At 42.2% G+C, this 21,358-nt stretch overlaps 1 protein-coding gene across 9 annotated transcripts in view; it reads right to left on the minus strand.

Annotated features, from left to right (window-relative positions):
- ZNRF3 (zinc and ring finger 3) overlaps positions 1 to 21,358 on the minus strand; it is a 113,412-nt gene that overhangs the window by 10,939 nt on the left and 81,115 nt on the right. For 5 of the 9 annotated variants that reach the window (XM_083804600.1, XM_083804601.1, XM_083804599.1 and 2 more), the window contains 3 exons: positions 5,431 to 5,505; positions 1,173 to 1,304; positions 230 to 340 (listed from right to left, as the gene is read on the minus strand). In XM_083804600.1, the coding sequence (XP_083660726.1) occupies positions 230 to 340; positions 1,173 to 1,304; positions 5,431 to 5,505 (318 nt within the window). Of the gene's footprint in view, positions 1 to 229; positions 341 to 1,172; positions 1,305 to 5,430; positions 5,506 to 6,991; positions 8,218 to 8,251; positions 8,476 to 8,585; positions 8,792 to 8,813; positions 11,562 to 21,358 lie in introns of those variants that run through there. The other 4 variants (XM_083804605.1, XM_083804607.1, XM_083804606.1 and 1 more) reach the window with 4 other exon arrangements.

Here is a 21,358-nt window from a genome sequence, read left to right on the forward strand (position 1 = left end):
TCATTTAATTTCTGCATTTAACTGAAGAGACATCACAGGTCAATGTAGCTATCATTTAAAGACATTTCCAAATCTTTTCAAAGGTCTACATCTGTGAATAAAACCCTTTCCACAAAGATGGCTATTCTAAGTTAGTGTCCTGCATTCCCAAAGGCAGAAAGTAAATTCTACGACAAAGTAAAAGAAGGCAAATTTCAGTATTTGATAAATATACCATTACTGCTCTTACCTGACTACGTCGCTGTTTCAGTTTGATCTTGACAAGAAGAATGAGGCAAACAAGAGACACAACCACAAAGAAGGCCAGGAAAATTCCCATATCAAAGTACTCGGTGGGTTGCTTAAAAATCAAAACAAAAATATTTTGTACATGTACACAGTGACAACGTCAAAATTCAATGCACTCTGTTCATTAACTAGGATTCTATGAGACAAAACCTGGAGTATCTATGTCACTGCAATTGAATGAAATACACAGAATGCCAACCATGAGATGTCTGATTCACAGTGTCTCTGAACTGATTCTACGAAAAAATAAAAACTTTTTTTTTTAAACTGAATCACACTAGTACAAATTTTTATGGGTTATTGCTTTTCTTGTATATCTGAGCAAGTAAAAATCAATATATGAGTCTTCAGTGATGGCATACTTCTCACATTTCTTAATGGAAATAGTCCATAACAATAAAAAAAAAGCAAAATGGTAACTGGGTCATCGTTGACCTCTAGCTTTGTTCTTCTGTTAACTACATGCAGTAGTGTTCAAAAAAATATCTGGAAAAACAATTTTATATTAAAATTACAAATATCAGATATCAAATAATTAACCCATGTTTAAAACACCATACACAAAATATTAGTTAACATACCTACTTGATGTATCTGAACTACCAGGTGTGTTTAATAACTAATTTATTTAAGAAAAAGGAAAGCCTCCATTATATAATTTTTAGCTGTTTATAAATGTAGAAAAATCTATATGAAAGACATCAGGTGTCACACTGTGGAAACTACACTTACATCCAGTGTAGCTACTTGTTCACAGTGCAGTTACTCAGTTTATTTAGGTCAAAAGAATTTCTCATCTATTATTGCTCATTGGGAGCATCAAAACAATGTCACACTCAGTGCACAGCAGTGTAATACCTCGATAAAATTTCTTAAAGACTCACCCGTGGTGGGCGATGCTGAATCCTTGCTCGTGCAACTTTCTGCTTGTTAACTATGTTCATTAGCTTGACAGCATCAGCACCCTTCACATATACCACTGGTCTCTTCAGAGGGTCTTCTAAGCCCTGGTTCAGCTAAAACAACGATAACAAAAAAGTCTACTCAGAAGGCACATTTCAAGACAACTACCTTTCTTCTGAAATGCCTCACCTCTGTGCCTGGGAAGATCATGGAGCAGATTCTCCTGGAAGACATGTTAAGGCATGCATGAGATAAAGAGGTGATCCGAGACAGCCAGCATGGCTTCACCAAAGGCAGATCTTGCTTAACCAATCTGGTGGCCTTCTATGATGGAGTGATGGCATCGGTGGACAAAGGAAGGGCGATGGATATCATCTACCTGGACTTGAGCAAAGGCTTTGATGTGGTCCCTCACCACATTCTTCTGGATTTGAAGGACGGACTGTTAGGTGGATAAAGAATTGGTCAGCTGGTCGCAGCCAAAGGGTTGTGGTCAACGGTTCTATGTCTGGGTGTAGGCCAATCACAAGTGGTGTCCCTCAGCGGTCAGTCTTGGGACCAGTGCTCTTCAACATCTTTATCAATGACATAGACAATGGAATCGAGTGCACCCTCAGCAAGTTTGCAGATGACACCAAGCTGAGCGGTGCAGTCGATACAACAGAAGGAAGGGATGCCATCCAGAGGGACCTGGACAGGCTGGAGAAGTGGGCCCATGAAAACCTAATAAGGTTCAACAAGACCAAGTGCAAGGTGTTGCACTTGGGCAATCGCAGGTATTTATACGGACTGGGTGAAGAAGAACTTGAGAGCAGCCCTGCGGAGAAGGACTTGAGGGTCCTGATGGATGGATGAGAAGCTGGACTACTGTGCTCTTGTGAGACTCCACCTGGAATACTGCGTGCAGGCCTGGGGCCCCCAGCACAAGAAGGATGTGGAGCTCTTGGAACGAGTCCAGAGGAGGGCTACTAAGATGATCAGAGGGCTGGAGCACCTCTCCTATGTAGAAAGGTTGAAGGAACTGGGCTTGTTTAGCTTGGAGAAGAGAAGGCTCTGGGGAGACCTCACTGCGGCCTTCCAGTACTTGACGGGAGCGTATAAACAGGAGGGGGAATGCCTGTTTATATGTGTTGATAGTGACAGGACAAGGGGGAATGGTTTTAAAATAAGACAGGGGAGATTTAGGTTAGAAATTAAGAGAAAGTTTTTTACTCAGAGGGTGGTGAGGCACTGGAACAGGTTGCCCAGAGAGGTTGTAGATGCCCCATCCCTGGACGCATTCAAGGCCAGGCTGGATGCAGCTCTGGGCAGCCTACTCTACTGGTTGGCAACCCTGCCCAGAGCAGGGGGATTGAAACTAGATGATCTTTAAGGTCCTTTTCAACCCAGGCCATTCTATGATACTGGTAAATGGATGGAAGAGTAAAAGAATATGAATGTGGAATGGATTCAAACACCCATTGCTCTCTTCTAGCACAAACTAAAGTGTTCACTTAAGTGTGAATTAAACTTTTAGTATCAAACTTTTGAATTAAGCTGGTTTTTACTGAATAAAACTAAGATGTGAGGATAAGCAAATGTTATTTCTGAACAGCAGCTTTAACTAAACTGTACTAGGTGCCAGTGCATATATTAATACTGTCACATGTTAAAACCCATAAGGAAGAAGAGTAAAAATCTTCACATTCCAATAAAAAATTACCTTAGTATATTACCATTTTCTGAACTTTTGATTATTTCAACTTTGCAATTTTTTTATTCACATACAATTTTTTTGGCTTCCTGTACAATCTAAGGTCAAGAGTATGAATTCCTGTCTTCTGTGTTCTTTGTACCTTACCAATTTGTTGAAGTCCGTAATTTCTGCTGCATAACTCAGCAAACTTATTCAAATAGTTATTTGGATTCTATCAGTTACTGGAGGTGTAAGAGTAGATACACTAATTCACTCTGAAATTGCCTTCTAGGTTCAGCTGAGCTATTGTGAAAGGCTAAATCATAGAAGTGTAAAATAACATGGGTAGGAAGAGACCGCAGGAGTCCAACCTCCTGGTCAAAGTAGGGTGTTTTATCCATAACCATTATTATGCTTTATCCAGACAGTTCTTGAAAACCTTCAAGCATGCACAACTTCTGTGGGCACTAAATCCATAACAATCTCCTAAACTATATACCAGGTAAGAGAATAAAAAGACAACAGAATTGATCTGTTACAAAATGGCACCACATTATAAAGTCAAGTAACTTATTGTGACCCACAAGAAAAATCTTACTATAGACATTGTTTGATACAAGATAAGCACTGACAAGCAGACGTAAATGGTATAGGGAAAGGAATGAGATGACAGGAATGTAAGCAAACTGAACAAGATCACAGATCATAGAAAGGCTTGGGTTGGAAAGGACTTCAGTGATCATTTAACTCCAACCCCCCTGCCATAGGCAGGGATGCCCTCCACAAAAAGAGTAGCATATGGCAGAGATATCATATCTACACTGTGTTGATATCTACCTGCTGTTTTTGGCTAAATCATGTAGAAATTACCAATAAACTGGTCTATCATCCTACTTACAAAGTATCGTTTAATCTGTCCAGATGATGGTGACAGATTTCACCAAGCCTTTAAAACACAATCTTCGGATCGTTTAACTGGGTTTCTGAAAACATTGATCAAGCTATTTTTAAGACCGACATATTCTGAAGAACTCAAAACTAGCTGAATTACTCAATCCAACCCAGGGATCCTACACGTCTGTAAGGCTTGCTAGCCTAAGGCCAAATTCAATCACTGTTGCTACATTCCCAGACACATATTCCCCCTGAAGCTTTCTTGTCTAGGAACGAGTCAGCTCCTTCCCCAGTAGCTTTTGCACACTGACAGACTTCTGCTAAACATGATGATCTGGATGCTGTTACTCCCCTTCACATTATGCAAAATTAAAACCAAGAAACAAATCTGACTTCACAGAACAAATTCTAAAATTAAAGCTTTGTTCTTAGTCTATAGCAAAAGATACTCAAATCTATGGGAATTAAACCCACAAAATCTCTTTCATTTTATTTGTACAACTAAAATATTCGATCATCCACTAGACTGGTTTCCCAAATACTATGCACAGCTGCACCCAGTTAATTAGCAAGAGTCAAGGAAGGAGAGCTGTTGTTGGTAGATGGAAGTCAACAAGAGGCAGTAAGGGAGCTTCGCTACTTCTGAGATGGATGACAGAAAGTAATTAGAAGCTGTAATACAGAGAAAAAAATGAAAAAAAAATCCTTGTGCAGATAATTTTTCTGCGTATAAAGTGGAGAAAATGGTATCTGAGAATGTTTGCAAAATTAAGTCTGTAGCCTTGATGTACAGGCAGACCAAAGTTCTTAAAGCATCTATTGCAGAATCCGCATTCCTTTGTCCAAAAGATGCTCATTTCATAATTAAAGCCAGCTTTTTAAATGTAAACATAGATGGTCTCTCTTTTCCCAAAGAAATTCAATGCACTTGAAAACACTCTGCTCACTTGTTTCTGCTGTATCTCTATGACAACAAAACAAAACTGAAACAAATACAGACTATTTTCATGCCTGTTAAGCTTCTTCTCTGTACTCAATTCAGAATTGGCTGCTAGAATCTTGTCAAAGTTTCTCACAGAACTATTAGCTTACCCATCTAAAATGGAAGTTATATAGAACCCCCACCCCCCAAAAAAAAGAAAAGCTCCAATTGTCCACATTATACTTAGGCCAGAATACATCAACTGTGAACAAGAAAAAATGTGTAAGTTTTGTAAGAATTTGTTTGAACAAGGTTTGAAAGCCATTTTGCAATCTCAAAAATAATGGATGCTCAACAATACTACTTATCACAAGCTGTGTTCTGTACGCAGAGCTAGGCAAAGAAATCCTTGACTGGAGGGCCAAAAAAAAATATGCCTCTATCCTTTCTCAAAACCTTAGTACCAGTCCTGGACTCTGGACTCTAACAAAGGCTAGAAGAAAAATAAGTCCCCAAAACTCTCCTCTTTCTACCATTCTCAGCACGTCCATTGCTTCTTGTCTGCCAGAGAATGAGTAGGAAATCTACAGCACCATGTTAGCCAGGGTCAGAATCTGCATGTCATGATCTAAGTGTGCTCTGAGACCTGTATGGTCTCAAGTCCTGCCACAGCACTTCCAAAAGAACCCAGCAGAGGTTATAGTAAAACTAGGCTCCCTTGTTCATACCTAGCCTCCGTTGTTCATACCTGATCAATGGCATCTGGGTTTTCAGAAACATCAAAGATGACCGCTGTGGCTCCTCGTTGCACTGCTCTTTTTGCCTGCGAAAAGAAAGACAGCATCCTCAGACTCGTCCCAAAGACCACTTCTTACCTCATAAACTACTCTCTCTACTCACTCCAGGTAATGAACTTAACACTGTGTGTTTCTGTGTAGTTAAAACAAATAACAGAGTAATTTCAAACATAAGAGTTACTGAACCAACATGGAATTGTAGTTAAACATCACTGTAACTTCTGCAATCTCTCTGCCCCTTCCCACTCAAGGTCCTTCAACAAAATTTAACATGAATTCAAATATGATTTATACCCTCTAAAGACTTTAAATATAAGAACTTTTAATTTTTTTTTCCATATTACTTGGAATCACCATCAAAACAACCTACCCTGTGATTTGGGGTAGATATACAAGCTCACTGGTGTAGAATATAAAGGTGGACTAGGTTCTTTACACCTTTTAAATGTCCTAGGTCATTCTCTCTCACAGTCATGACAAGCTCTAGGTACCACAATCTGCGTACAAAGTGCCTGATTTTTTGTCCTCATCAGAGAATAATGCTTTTTCTGACCACTAGAGGTCAGAACTGTTGCATAAAACATTTCTTATGCAAATCAGAACTTTCTTATAAGATTAGTTGTTTAAATACGAGGCTTTTAATCTAATACAGTCCAAAGCTGGAGTTAGCACAGAAGAGATATTAGAACATATTCAAATTCTCTATGATAGATAAAACAGTATTTAAACCACCTAGGCTAAGGCATTTTTACCAGTTTCTGCCACGGTGCCTCTCTACGTTCCACTGAGTATTGCTCAATGGCTCAATAGAGCGAACTATCTCGGTGACTTCAAAACCGTTACTACCGTCATTGGATGCAGACTGCAAGTAACTATTTCTCTGAGTAGGGACAGCTGCCACCATCACAGACTAAACAAGATGACACTGCAGAGACCAGCAAAACCTGAACTTAAACATAAGAAAGTGGTAGATTATGAAATATTAGTCAGTGTTTTACTAAGAAGACTGTTGACCAGGTCAGGGCTGTTAATTTGAACATCTTTGGGTCATTTTCTTTGCTCCACATAACAAAGCCAATCAGACAGTACACAAGGGAAAACAAGTCCCAAACAGGGTCTCTTTCTCAGCCCACCAGGTATTTGTCCTCTTTGAAGTCAGCACACCTGGCTAATCACTAATAGCTGTTGGGGAGGAAAAGTTGAAAGGAACCTCCACTGAAGAGACATGGCCCTGAGGTGAAAAGGCATCCAAGTTTCCCTAGGAGGCATATTTTACAGACATGCAGCAAATGCAGAACTGTTCAGGATATTTAGATTGTTCTTTCAGAATGGTCAGCCAACAAGCAAAGCACTTTGATCTCTGAATATATATTTTAAGAGAATTTGTAGGTTGGTTCATAAAACAAACAAACAAACAAACAAACACTCATTTTGTGAACATACTGAATAAACAGTTTACAGTACAGCAATTCATTAAGTTTCCACCAACAAGACAAAATCTGTATTTCTTACCCTGTACTGCAAAATCAGGTGTTTGAAATGTAAAGTACCAACTGAGTTCAAAAATTGTGCTGGACAGAATGGTAACATTCTTTTCCAGTTTATCAAACTTAATATTAAGTAGCGTGAGACCACTGGAAAGAAACCCAAGTAACACAGCTTGAAACACTTTCTATAAGACCCTTCAAAAATAGTGTTGTACTTGTCAGGAAGACCTCCCTTACTGTTCCACCTGTATTTCACAGAACCACAGAATCATCTAGGTTGGAAGAGACCTCCAAGATCACCGAGTCCAACCTCTGACCTAACACTAACAAGTCCTCCACTAAACCGTATCACTAAGCTCTAAATCTAAACGCCTTTTAAAGACCTCCAGGGATGGTGACTGAACCACTTCCCTGGGCAGCCCACTCCAATGCCTAGCAACCCTTTCAGTAAAGAAGTTCTTCCTAATATCCAACCTAAACCTCCCCTGGTGCAACTTTAGCCCATTCCCCCTCGTCCTGTCACCAGGCAGTGGGAGAATAGACCAACCCCCACCTCGCTACAGCCTCCTTTAAGGTACCTGTAGAGTGCGATAAGGTCGTCCCTGAGCCTCCTCCAGACTGTAGAATCCCAGCTCCCTCTCCTCCCTCTCAAATAATAACCACGTCACAGGAATATTATGGTATTTTTGGTACCAGTACCGTGAAAAGACTTAAATACTCAAATAGTATAATTCATCATTACCACTGTGTTCCTTCTGCTGTAAAATTATTGAGTTCCACTCCTCTGGAATGCGTACAGTACTAGCACTGAATAGATTTAAGGGGGCTTTTCAGGGGTAAGGGAAGAAGGGTCTTTCGAGGGCAGGTGAATGAAAATAATGGGGAACAAAGGCATATCTTCATGTTCTAGAAGCAGTGAATATTGTTCTAAAGAGCAAGTGAAAAACCATCTGTGAACTATGCATGTTTACGAGCTTAGTGGACTCATTGCTGCAGCTCTGTCCCTACAGCTCTGTGGTGACCCACACTTCTGAACCGGCTCTAGATGCGAGCACTTGTACCCAGACTCCGGTCCCCCTGCAGAAACTTTAACGCGCTCAGCTTGCTGGATGAAGGCGGATTCAACCTCCTCCTTGACTCCTAACTCCAACACTAACACCTGGGGCGAGGCCAGCGCTGCCCTGCCGCGGGAAGCCGCCGCAGCCCGTGCCGCAGCCCCGCCGCCCCCGCCGGGCAGGGCAGCAGGCGGGGCTCGGGGCAGCGCGGGCACGGGACCCCCACTCACGCAGCTGGGGCGAGTTCAGCCCTCTGCCGCTTCCCCTTTCTTCTCCGAACTCGCTAAGCTCCTTCAACGCCGGCAAGCCGCAAGCAGCAGTTGCGGACGAGCCCCGAGCAAGGACGACGCGCCCCGCCTTTCGACGGCCCCGCCCGGCCAGCTCCGCTACCTCGCCCGCTCCGCACCCGCCCCGCCGCCGCCTGGGCGCGGCAGTGACGGGCGCGCGGGGCCAGCGGCGCCCTTCCGCCCCACCCCGGGAAGTGACGCGTGCCCGGGGCCGCTCGGCAGCCGGCGGGGCCGCGGGCTTCGGTGCTGGCCCCAGGGAAAGCGGCTGGGCGCGCACCTGGGAAAAGCCCTCAGCCTCTCGCCCGAGTTACCAGAGAGCCTGGCCCTCTGTGAGTCCGGGCTGCTAACGAGGCTCGTTCGCACGACGGGACTCCGCAGGGGAGGCCGGTGGCAGGGCGAGCCCCGAGCTTCCCGCGAAGGGAAGGCGGGTGCGCTGCCGCTCCGCAGCGGCCGCTCCGGCGCTGCCCGCGCTCCGCTCCGCCGCTTGGCGGCAGCCCGGCCTGACCTTCCAGGTTGCGCTGGCAGGAGATCAGAGAGCAGCCGCAAACGCACCACAGCCCGCCGCTTCTCGCCACCCCCTTCCTCCTTCTCGCCTCCTAAAACTCGTTTTTAAAACCACAGCACTTTGTCGAGAAGCAAACGTGCGTGAGCAGGCCGGGGGCTGAGCGCAGACGCTTTTTTCATCTGGTGTTCGTCTCCTTCCCTTCAGCTGGAGACAGGCACCTGCGGCCCCGCTGCCTGCCTGAAACCTCGCGGCTCCGCGCCTGGCTGCCCTCCTTCCTCTGTCCCTGACCGTGGGCAATTACAGCCAACGCATCTTTCGAAATACCCCATCCGCTCCCCAACAGTCAGGACAGTTCAAAATAACGCAACCGATACAAATCCCACGTAAAATGATCCTGGTCTGTAACAACCATGCGACTTTTTTGTGTTAGGTTTAAAGAATGCCCCTAAACACATTTTTCTAAGCAAAGCGGCCAAAACCTAGATTAAAAAAGAAAGACAAGTAGGTAGAGGGTGACAAACAGAAGTTGTATTGGTACATGCTTTGCTTTTATAGTACCGATGGTCAAACCAACAGGTATTTCCTCAATTCAATTCCCGTGCAATTGACAGAAAGCAGTAAAGAATGCCAGGCATACCATTTTCTGACACTAGTTCTCTTCAATGGTGTAAAATAAATGACTTGTCACTGCATCACAGTATTATTCCTCTTTCGTAAAAAGCAATTCAAAAAAAAATAAAAAGATAACTGCACTTTTAGTACTTCAAATGGTCACTCTCTGGTTCATAATGACAGGAACCTTCCTATCTTTCTTTGCATTCAGAGTTCCAAAAGGCTCCACTATAGAACAATGGACTCTGACCTGTTTGCTCTACAAGGCCACTATATATATAGAAGCATCACCATCTTAACTTTTACTCTTTCTGTAAAGTGCTGCCACATCCTGACTGGAGCTGCAGGGAATTTATGTATTTTCTTTGTACATCAACAGCTAACTAACTGCCCGACATGCAGAAACATAAGGCTTAGTTTTGCAAAACTACTCATTTGAGAGTACTAAGCACACCTTTTTCCTAGAAGCAGGACTGAAGATGACAAGCAAGCCCTGTACTGGCAATTCCTGAATTCTTTTGTCCTCAAGTACAGAAATAACGAATCACTAAATATAAGTTAGATATAAGTAGCTCTCTATATGATAGAGACAAGACATTTGGTGTCTTTATTTGACAAGCACAACCTTCACTCCTTGTCTGAAACCACACTAATTTTTCTAGAAGGGAGACAGGTTTTTTACAGGCAGCAACTAACTGTTACTGGCATTTCCCCCTTGTGTTATATGTAATGATATAAAATAGTGATGCTTTGCACTTGCAACTTATGTCACTACATCTAAGTGCTGTGGTTGGGAAGTGCTTAACTTTAAAAACCATTTCTGGCAGCACACAGCTAGTCAGCAAGAGAGACCTGAAAAAAACTCTAAGTACACATCTGAAACAAACAAACAAACAAACAAACACAAAAATTCTCATCAGTTTCTTCTTTCATTATTAGGAATGAAGTTCCAAATGTGTTACAAAATGTTGTAACACATGTTCCAAATGTTGTTACAAAAACAAGGAGTCCTCCTGTATGCATCTTGTCATGATCACAGGTGGTAATCCCTAGGAGTGAAAAAGGTTCGTGCTGCTCACAGGGTGGCCCTCTTCCCCTATATGAGCCCTAATGAGCTCCCTGACTTTGTGTTCCCCAAATGAGCAAACTGAATAAGCAATCACAACCTGAATCTCAAACTGCTCATTGTATGAATGCACAGATAGTTGTGAGAAAGTCAAGTTTTTTTTCACACATTTGTCCCTCCTTTATGCCCCCTCAATAGTGATTAAAGTTCACTGGGAAGGCCCTCACAGGTCTGTACACCTAAAGAAGGAAGAAAAAAACCTCCAGTTCTGGTTTTCAGGTCTTCTGTGCAGTGATATCTTTAGCACATTCCCTTCATAGACTTGTTTCAGAGTGCTCCAATAAACACAGCTACAATATAGCCAGAAGTCAACAAACCAAAGAGAAGACAGAGCAACAACCAGCATTTTCAGTGGATGCAGGTAAAAGACTGGCCATGCGGAAGCACAATTAAGAGGGGAGGAATAAATCTTCAGAATTGCTGAAAGGGCAAAGGAACAGGATGAGGCCCATGTACCACATGATAACATCGTGGAGCGGTAATACAGGCAAAGCAAAACACTTGATGAGGAATAACACGTATATTTAAAATTTATCCTAGCAATATAAAAAAAAAAGTAGCAAAGCAAGTAGAGAGAATTTCAGTCGATAACTGCACTGAAAATGTTGCAGCAATATATGTCAACCATGACAGCAGCAAATACTGTAAGGTGTACTCCAACACAGAATCACAGAATGGTTTGGTTCCATGGAGGGGGGCACCCACTGGGCAACCTGTTCTGCCTCACCACCCTCATAGTAAAGAATTTCATTCTAATATCTAATATAAATCAATTCTGTCTGTCTAAGTTTAAAACCATTACCCCATGTCCTATCACTACACCCCTGGATGGAGAGTCACTCTCCAGCATTCTTGTAGGCCCCTTTAGGTAGTGGACGGCCACTGTAAGGTCTCCCTGGGGCCTTCTCTTCTCCAGGCTGAACAACCCCAGCTCTCTCAGCTTTGTTTCATAGGAGAGGTGCTCCACCCTGCAGGATCTTCCATTCTAACTTTTTCTTGTGTATGGATTTTACTTATATACAAACTCCATTTGAACTAATGTTTTTCTGTGTTGGTTGATTGTTGGTTGCTGTGATTTTTTTGGTTGCTGTGATTTATTTCCCCCTGAAAATACATGCAAAAATCATATTAGCACAGAACTATACATATATCCCTATTTGTCTCAATAACAAAATTAAAACTAAATGAGTTTTATGAATATTAGTTCCATTTTAAATAAATATGTTCAAATCTTTGCAGCAGTTTCTATGGGATTATTTTTCTTTGTCTCTAACATAGTACACAACAGGTTAAAACTGCTCCAAGAATATTTAAGTTAATCATAAACCAGGCATGGAACAATCAAACAAGTCAGTTGTGTCTTCCCCTAAGAAAGCCAAAACAGAAAACAAACCTACTGTGTTTTGTGCATTAGTGATACTACAAAACTAAATGTAATAGGTAATGTGAATAGGCTGAAAATAAAAGTCAAATGGCAAGGATGACAAAGATCTAGGGGTTCTAATAAAAAGAGATCAGCTCTGTTATAATTTATTCAAACACATGGTAGACATTTGACTTTTGTAACTGAATGTTGGACATAGGTGCCTCTAAAACAACTAAAATCATCAGAGATACAATACCCACCTTTTGATTTACCTTTCCTCAACCCCTTAAATATCACCAGCTTCCCACTTTAGCAGAAACCCTTTGCTGAAGGCTACTTTATACTCAGAGAAAAATGAAAACAGAAAGATATGATGTGTCTATTACACATTTGTAAGGGCTTTTTTTATTGTAAATACATTTTATTGCCTTCATCAATGTTTCTGCAGTATTTTAATTTGCACAGAGATTGTCATAGCTCATTGAGAAGGCTGACAAAAAGTTACTTTTGAATATATTTTAGGAGTATTTTTAGGCCTGCTCGTTATGAACTCGCTGTTGATAATCATTACCAATAACATGCACATTAAGTACTGTCTCAGATGAAAACATGAAAGAATTTACTAGACCCTGCAATCCAGAGAGGATGAGAGGTGACACATACGACAGAAGTGGGAGAAAAGTATCTCTTCATATATCCAGGCTCAAGGGAATTCTTATTATTACCTCAGAGAATAACAAAAAGATTTATAGAGCTTTGCATTCCTTTCCCGTGGGCCACACAAATACAGTAAGGAAGCAAGGACTTGCTTGATGAGACATACTTTTGACCCGAGGGGACAGATAATTATGAAACAGGTGCACTGCTTCCTCTCATTCATTCCAATCAGGCAGGAGGACAGCAACAATCGAGACAATAAGGAGGTCTGCTACTTGCTGACATATTGTCAAGGTTTTGGCTGGGATAGGGTTAATTTTCTTCATCGTGGCTTGCATTATGCTGTGTTTCGGATTTTTGATGGAAATAGTACTGATAACAAAATGATAATTTAGTTGTTGCAGAGCAGTGCTCAACAGAGCCAAGGACTGTTCAGCTCCTGCTGCACAGCCAGCAAGGAGGCCACAAGGAGCTGGGGGCGACACAGTTGGGACAGTTGACCACAACTGTCCAAAGGGATGTCCCATCCATGTGGTGTCATGCTCAGCAGTAACAGCTAGAGTAAAGAAGGGGTGGGGTGGGGGGGTGTGGAACGACAACATTTGGAGTGATGACGTCTTTCTTCCCCAAGGAACTATTATACATGATGAGCCCTGCTTTCCTGGAAGTGGCTGAACACCTGCCTGCCACTGGGAAGCAGTGAATGAATTCTTTGTTTTGCTTTGCTTGAATGCAAAGCTTTTGCTTTGCCTAGCAAACTCTCTTTATCTCAATCCACAAGTTCTCACATTTTTACCTTTCCAATTCTCTCCCCCATCCCGCCTGGAGAGAGTGAGTGAGTGGCTGTGCGGTGCTGAGCTGCCTGCAGGTTCAATCAAACACATCTGCAAGGACCCTGCATGCTTGCAGAAACAAACACATCTCAGAAACAAGCATCTCCTGCTCTGCTTTCTAGTATGGCCCCATTCCAATAAATGTATTCGTTATTATGCAGCATTGGTAAAACCACCATAAGAAGATCCCCATTTAAGAGAAAAATCATACCAACAACATTAGCCTTCATTCATTACCTTTACTTCTTTGTCAGAGTCAGAATTCCCTCTCAATATACAGCTGCATTTACATGTGAGGACATGACATTCTAATATAATAGGTTGCAGAGAGTAAATAAATTACAGATGAGAGAGAAGGACTGAGGCTTGGAACCATAGGTGGGGAAATCAAAGTTCATTAATCACCATTAGCTCTGCCATTTACATCAACATATTAATGAATTACACATTTATTAAGACAGTAACTCAAAACCCTTAGTTGAAATGGTTATTAGTAGAGCCAGATTACTATCTGGAAGTAAAAATACATATTTTTTTTTTAATTTGCATTCTAGATAAAACTGACAAGCTGAAGGGAGGAGCAGATGCTTTAGAAGTATCTGCTGCCTGTGTAAAACCAGATATGTCTAGCCTGTCTAGCACTATGTCCTCACAAATACTCTTACATTTAGAATTACGTATCTGTCTTCCTGGATTAGCCTCTACAGATCATTCATCCAACTCTAAGAATTATTTTCCTGGATGTTAGTGTACTGTAAATAAAAAATATTAATTATATCTATGGTACATGGTACATGAGGGAGTTGATTTATTCTCTGGGTTATGAAAATGTTGAAGATTGGGAGGGAGGGATTGGCCAATGATTTAGGTGGTAACTACAGTACAGATGCCAGTGATCTGCTTTTAACAAACTATCTAACTCTATTCCATCAGGTGCCACCATGTACTATTAGCTGGTCCTCCAAAATAAGCAAGACTGGCAGCAGAAGAGTAAAGATACAACAGCATGCAGAAGACAATCCTACGGATCCGAAAGCAAACCACTGCTTTCAGTCAGAACTCAAGGAAACAGCACAGCTGTAACAACTGCTGCCTTTTTCTTTCTGTTTTAAAATACGTCTCATGCCTTTTTTTTTTTTGGGGGGGGGGGAGCAGCAGAAAATATGGCAACTGGTTTGCTCTAACTCTGTGCAGAGATCAGTGAATAGAACAGTCAAGAAAATTCATTTATATGTTCTTATTTAGTTGATAACAGAGCCAGCCTGACCAAACTTGCACTCCACAGATGATAACAAATTGAGTGGAGTTGTTGACTCCATCAAGGGAGGTGAGGCCTTGTAGGGAGATCTGGACAAATTAGAGAGCTGGGCAATCACAAACAGTATGAAGTTTAACAAGAAGAAGTGTTGGACTCTGCACCTGGGAAGGGGCAAGCCCGGTTATATGTCCAGACTGGGGGAAGAGATGCTGCAGAAAGCGATCTGGGGGTTTTGATCGATAGCAAGCTGAAACATGAGCCAGCAGTGTGCCTTGGCAGCCAGGAGGGCCAACCATATCCCGGGGTACATCAAGGACGGCATTGCTAGACAGTCAAGGGAAGTGACTATCCTGCTCTTCTCTGTGCTGGTGAGGCCTCACCTTGAGTACTATGTGCAGTTCTGGGCACCACAGTATAAGAAAGATATAAAGCTGTTAGAGAGTGTCCAAAGGAGGGCAACAAAGATGGTGAAGGTCTAGAGGGGAAGACATATGAGGAGCAGTGGAAGTCACTTGGATTGTTCTGCCTGGAGAAGAGGAGACTGAGGGGAAGGTGCTGATCTCTTCTCCCTGGTGACCAGTGATAGGACCAAAGGGAATGGCTTGAAGCTGTGACAGGGGCGGTTCAGGCTGGATATCAGGAGGATATCACCAAGAGGGTGGTTGGGCACTGGAACAGGCTCCCCAGGAAGCGGTCACAGCACTGAGCCTGCCAGAGTTCAAGAAGCATTTGGACGACACTCTTGGACATACGGTACGATTTTTTGTGTGGTCCTTTGGGGACCCAGGAGTTGGACTCAAAAATCCTTGTGGGTCCTTTCTAACTTGGATATTCTATGATTCTACCATTCCTTCTGTCAGCTTTTGAGGTTTTTCCCCCTTGGTTTCTCTATGAACTAAAAATTACTGAACTTGAGGCGTATCTTCTGTTTAATCCAGCCCATCAGACCCAATATTCCATGTCAGAACTCTCCACATCATGGAATTAGTGGTCATTAATCTGCCAGAAGAATGGCATTATGCAAACTGCATGAGATCAAATCTTTTGTAGTTAATTCTTTCATCAGTTATCTTTGGTCCTCTGAAAAAGGCAGTCAGTCTCTCACATAGCGTACTGATAACATGTAATCAACACTCACTAGCAATCAATCTGTATATGTTGTGACTCTAAGGTACGTGATTTTTGATGAAAAGGTCCAGTGCCTTGATTTACTCCTCTGGAAAGCCAGGTCAAGGATTTCAACAATATTGATTGCAAGGGAATACAACTGAAGTGAAGAGGTTTTCATCTTTGATCTTGAAGAACTCTATTATAAACTGAGTAGGGGGTATGAACTGCATGCCACATTCTATGGATTGCAGCTGTAAGTGTGCTGAAAAAGGCTCACATAGACACAGCATTAGATTTTCAAGATGATAGAAATGGCATCAATTGAAACTGGGCAATAAAATCCAAAACAGTTTTGTGATGCAACTGTGAAATCTGCATGGGTCGAAGCTTTTTGCTCTAAGCCAGGTGTAATCTCCTGTCAAGAAAAACACTATACTGGCTGCTAAAAATCAACTGAAGTGGATATCACTATGTAGACGATTTTAGAAATACATCTGGAACACTATCTGCTAAAGTAAGCGAGGATATGTGTTCCCTATCGACCTTTGCCTATCCATAACATACTCAGTTAGTAGAAGCTATTTTGGGGGAAAATATGTTATTTCATTAGCAGAATAAAACTTGTTTCTAGCCTAGACTTACAATCTTACTTGCAAAAGCATGGAACATGAGCAACAGGCAAAGATATTCCAGTGTAACAGTCTGCCGCACTCTGCTCATCATTGAGAATCTTGCACAAACCCCACAGCATTACGTGAAATATACTTTTTAATCACAGCAGACAAACTCACAAACCTCTTTTTCATCTCAGAACTACAGAATACTGACTAACAATTTCTGAACAATACAGGCATCCCTTGTATCTCCCCTACATTGCTATCAGGCTCAGACAACCACCAAAAATACCTTGCCCCTTGAACCACCACTGTAGCTAGAAAGTCAGGCCACTGGCCAATTCTGCAGGGCACAGGAGGAAGGAGAAAAGGAGGCAAATCTACCTTACTAACAGCAAAAGTTACAAATTAACCAACCGATGCCTCAGCCCTGTTAATGTACAATTCCCCAGTAATTCCAGAAACACTGAGTTAAGCAAAGCATAAGCAGGATGTCATTTCAAACCTTGTTTGAGATAAAGAAAAAGGAGCTTTCAAATTCCTGCCTCAAACCAAAAGCACACAGTATCACAACAAGAATGTGAAACCCCAAAGCATCACACTAACATAAAACCACTTCCTGACTGGAATCCTCAACTCAGCTCCTCTGCCAATCTGGAATATATTTTATACATGTGTCCTATAGATACAGCATTATATGGTGCTATGACAATTGCTTTAGCAATGAAGCAGCATAGAAATAGGAAGTGCAAAGTGGTATTTTTAAATTTAAAAGTATAATCACCATTAACATAATACACTGTACTTCTGATTTAAGAAAAAAATTACCTTGTAGTATGTAATCACATCAACAATATATACCAATGTGATCCATACCACTTAGTACTGAGTGGCTCTCAGATAGTGATAACAGGAGGAAAAAATACAAGTACCTCTCCTTTCTGGTATTAGGAAGAAACATCATGAAAGTCCATAGTCTCAACCAAGTAAAAAGAATATGAAAAAGACATTCATTTAATCCTGAACACAGCCAAGCCTGCTGGTTCCAAATCTTTTGTGATACATTTCAGTCAAAGGACCCCATTCCCAAAAACCTGCCTTCTGCTATCACAGACCATTCTGTGGGCCAACAGTCTTGTTGCTACAATAGGTCACAGTCACAGAGAGAAGGGTGAGCACTGGAAAAGAGCACAGGAGGTGACTATGCTCTTGAACTATGTAACAGCACATTCAGCAAGAAATGGGCACTCACCACTATTGCTGGTAGAAATCCTGCTACATTTTATGAACAAGGGTTCTTCAAACTTTTTCAGGGCATTAGAATTCCTACACACAGTTGCCTCCAAAATGTAATAGTCACAAGCTGAGTGCATTTTGGAAATTGCGTAGTAAAGAATCATACACTATAAAATACCACTGCAGCCAACCCAGATAATTCTTAAATTTATCTTTGCATTGAAGCTGTACTGCAAGCAGATGAACTAGAAAGAGCAAACTAGAAGATAATTCAGTAGAGCATACACAACAGCATGCTGTAATACATAGAGAAGCCATTAAAAACAGAGGTATGGGAAGGTGCTGGAGGAATTGTAAAGTTAGGACAACTAATTAACCTAGACCACTACAAGAAACCATCCCTATAGTACCCAAACTGTGTGTACAGTTAGAATGTTAGAAGTTATTCCTATCACAAATAAACAAGGCAAACAAAGAAAAAAAAAATCTCAGTGGTTTAAAAAGGATAGGATAGGATAGGATAGGATAGGATAGGATAGGATAGGATAGGATAGGATAGGATAGGATAGGATAGGATAGGATAGGTCAGTTGGAAGGGATCTACAAAGGTCACCTAGTCCAACTGCCTGACCTCTTCAAGGCTAACCAAAAGCATATTAATGAGGGCATTATCCAAATGCCTCAAACACTGACAGGCTTGGGGCATTTAACACCTCTCTAGGAAGCATGTTTCAGTGTTGGACCACCCTCACAATAAAGAAATTTTGTCTTATATCTAGTTTGAAGTCCTAGCACAGCTTCATGCCATCCCCACGTGTCCTGTTCTTGGTGATAGGATGTGTGGATGTGTGGAAATGATGCAATGACCAAGCAAAATATGAAAGCATTTCATAGGAGCGTAAAAATTCCAGGTACCCACTTCTTCTCCTATGGGAAGTAATATACAAATAGCCCAGTACAGTTTCCTGGGTTTTCTTCACATAATTTTGGCTACACCCTTGCACTATACGTATGCAACTTTTTCATTCAATCTTCTGGACTCAATCTTCAACCCAAATGAATCACAGAATCATAGAATGGCTTGGTTTGGAAGGGAGCTTAAAGATCATTTAGTTCCAACCCCCCTGCCATGGGCAGGGATGCCACCCACTAGATCAGGTTACCCATGGCCCCATCGAACCTGACCTTTAACACTTCCAGGAATGGAGCATCCAAAACATCTCTGGGCAGCTTGTTACAGTGCCTCACTGCCCTCTGGGTAAAGAATGTCTACCTAACATCTAATCTAAATCTCCCCTCTTTTAGTTTAAAAGCATTACCCCTTGTACTATCAGTATCTTCCCGTGTAAACTGTCAAGTTAGAGTTTGCAGTTATAGCCATTACCTTGAGGACTCCACTATAAAAAACAGGTAGATTTTCTGAATGCTAGGCTGCAACACTACCTGATAATCATAATTTATCAAGACAGGTTCCTGCAAATTTTGAAGTCTACTAGGCAAATACTTACAGTTACCTCATCTGTTTCCAAAACCTGCCTTAATATGCCTTGCATGTACATAGATTTCTAACTCACTTAAAGCTAACATTCTGGGGTTGAGTTATGGTCCTTCAAAAAAGCAGCACAGAATAGAAGATCAGAGTCTTTGCACACCTAGAGTCATGCAGATGTAAGCAGTCAGAACTCAAGCATAGAACAAATGCAGCTCCTGATCTAGTCACATTAAAGAGAAACTGAGACCCCAGAGATAAGCTAATGTCGAAGAACTATGCCCTAAATCCCTTGTGTTACCCTACAGGTAAACTCAGTTTTTCATTTTGACATCCACATTTTTCTGATAACAACAGAGTGACAAGTGGCTGGAGAGCAGGAAAGGATCTGGGGTGCCGGTCAACAACAGACTCGACATGAATCATCAGTGTGCCCTGGCAGCCAAGAGGCCAAACTGCACTTTGGGGTGCATTAAACACAGCATAGCCAGTCACTTCTGGTGATTCTCCCACTATGTTTAGCTTTGGTGCAGCCTCAGCTTGAATATTGTGTACAGTTCAGGTCTCCACAATATAAACAGGATGTTAAGGTCCTTAAAAGTATCCAGAGGAGGGCAACAAGGCTGATAAAAGGGCTGGAGGGCATGCCCTATGAGGAGAGGCCGAAGATCCCTGGTTGTCTAATCTGGAGAAAAGAAGGCTGAGAGATCACCTCGTTGTGCTACAAATTCCTGAGCAGGGGAATGGAGAGGGAGGTGTCGGTCTTTGCTCCCTGGTGACCGATGACAGGACGTGAGGGAATAGCACAAAGCTGTGCCAGAGGAGGTCCAGACATTAGGAAAAGCTTCTTTACCATGAGGGTGGTCCAACACTGGAACAGGCTTCCTGGTGAAGTGGTTGATGCCCCATGCCTGTCAGTGTTCAAGAAGCATTTGGACAATGCAATAATATGTTTTCATTGTTGGTTAGTCTTGAAGTGGTCAGGAAGTTGGACTAGATGATCTCTGAAGGTCCCTTCCAAATGAACTATTCTATTCTATTAACTGCTGCCTGGGAAACATGACAGATTCTTTATCAATCTCATTTGCCTCTACAGCTGCAGGACTACCTTCCTGTATTGTATTTACTGTCTTAATCATCTCTTTGTTCTCTCTTCCTATCCACAGATACAGAAGCATGTGTTCTAACCGCATACTACCTTAGAATTATTAATTGGTATATATATGCAAGAAGAGGGAAAACAGACAATTACTTTTTGCATTTAGAAGGGGAGATGGCGAAGCTTTTGAAATTCTTACGACCTGCAGGAATTCCACCCAATCTCAGTCAATCCAGTGGGGAAGTACAATATTTCTAAGAAACAAACTTCACCTTATTGTGGAATGTTCTTTTCAACAAAATGACAATTTTGAGCAATGGTTCCCAACCCACAGCTTTACGTAAATATTTAAATATTTTAGGAAAGATATGAAACTTCAAACAGATTCAGCTTGTGTGAAATTATACATAAAAGAGGTCTGAGGCATTTGCAGTAATCTATCAAAGGTATGCTGACACAACTACGTCAACCACAAATTATTTGAAAAGCTGAGCATATTGAGCCAGAACCTCCTGTTCTTCAGTTTGTGCCCGTTGCCTCTTGTCCCATCACTGGGCACAACTGAAAAAAGCCTAGCTCCATCTTCTTGACACCCTCTCCTCAGATATTTATATACGTTAATGAGGTCTCCCCTCAGTCTTCTCTTTTCCAGGCTAAACAAGCCCAGTTCTTTCAGCCTGTCCTCGTACAACAGGTGCTCCAGTCCTCTAATCATCAGAATAGATCAGATTAGATAAGATCAGCAAGTTCAGAGCTCTCCTCTGAACTTGCTCCAGTAGTTCTATGTCGCTCTTGTACGGGGGAGCCCACAACTGGACACAATATTCCAGGTGTGCCCTCACCAGGGCTGAGTAGAGGGGCAGGATCACCTCCCTCGACCTGCTGGCAATACTCTTCCAAATGCACCCCAGGATACCGTTGGCCTTCTTGGCCACAAGGGCACAGTGCTGCCTCCTGGTCAGTGTGCTGTCCACCAGGACTCCCAGGTCCCTCTCTGCAGAGCTGCACTCCAGCAGGTCACCACCCAGCCTGTACTGGTGCATGGGGTTATTCCTCCCTAGGTGCAGGACCCTGCACTTGCCCTTGTTAAAGGCAAGACAAGGCACGAATATGACCAAAGCCCACTAGAACTGTTGAAATGAAAG

This window comes from Anser anser, assembly GCF_964211835.1.
Source record: "Anser anser genome assembly, chromosome: 18".
Lineage (NCBI taxonomy): Eukaryota > Metazoa > Chordata > Aves > Anseriformes > Anatidae > Anser > Anser anser.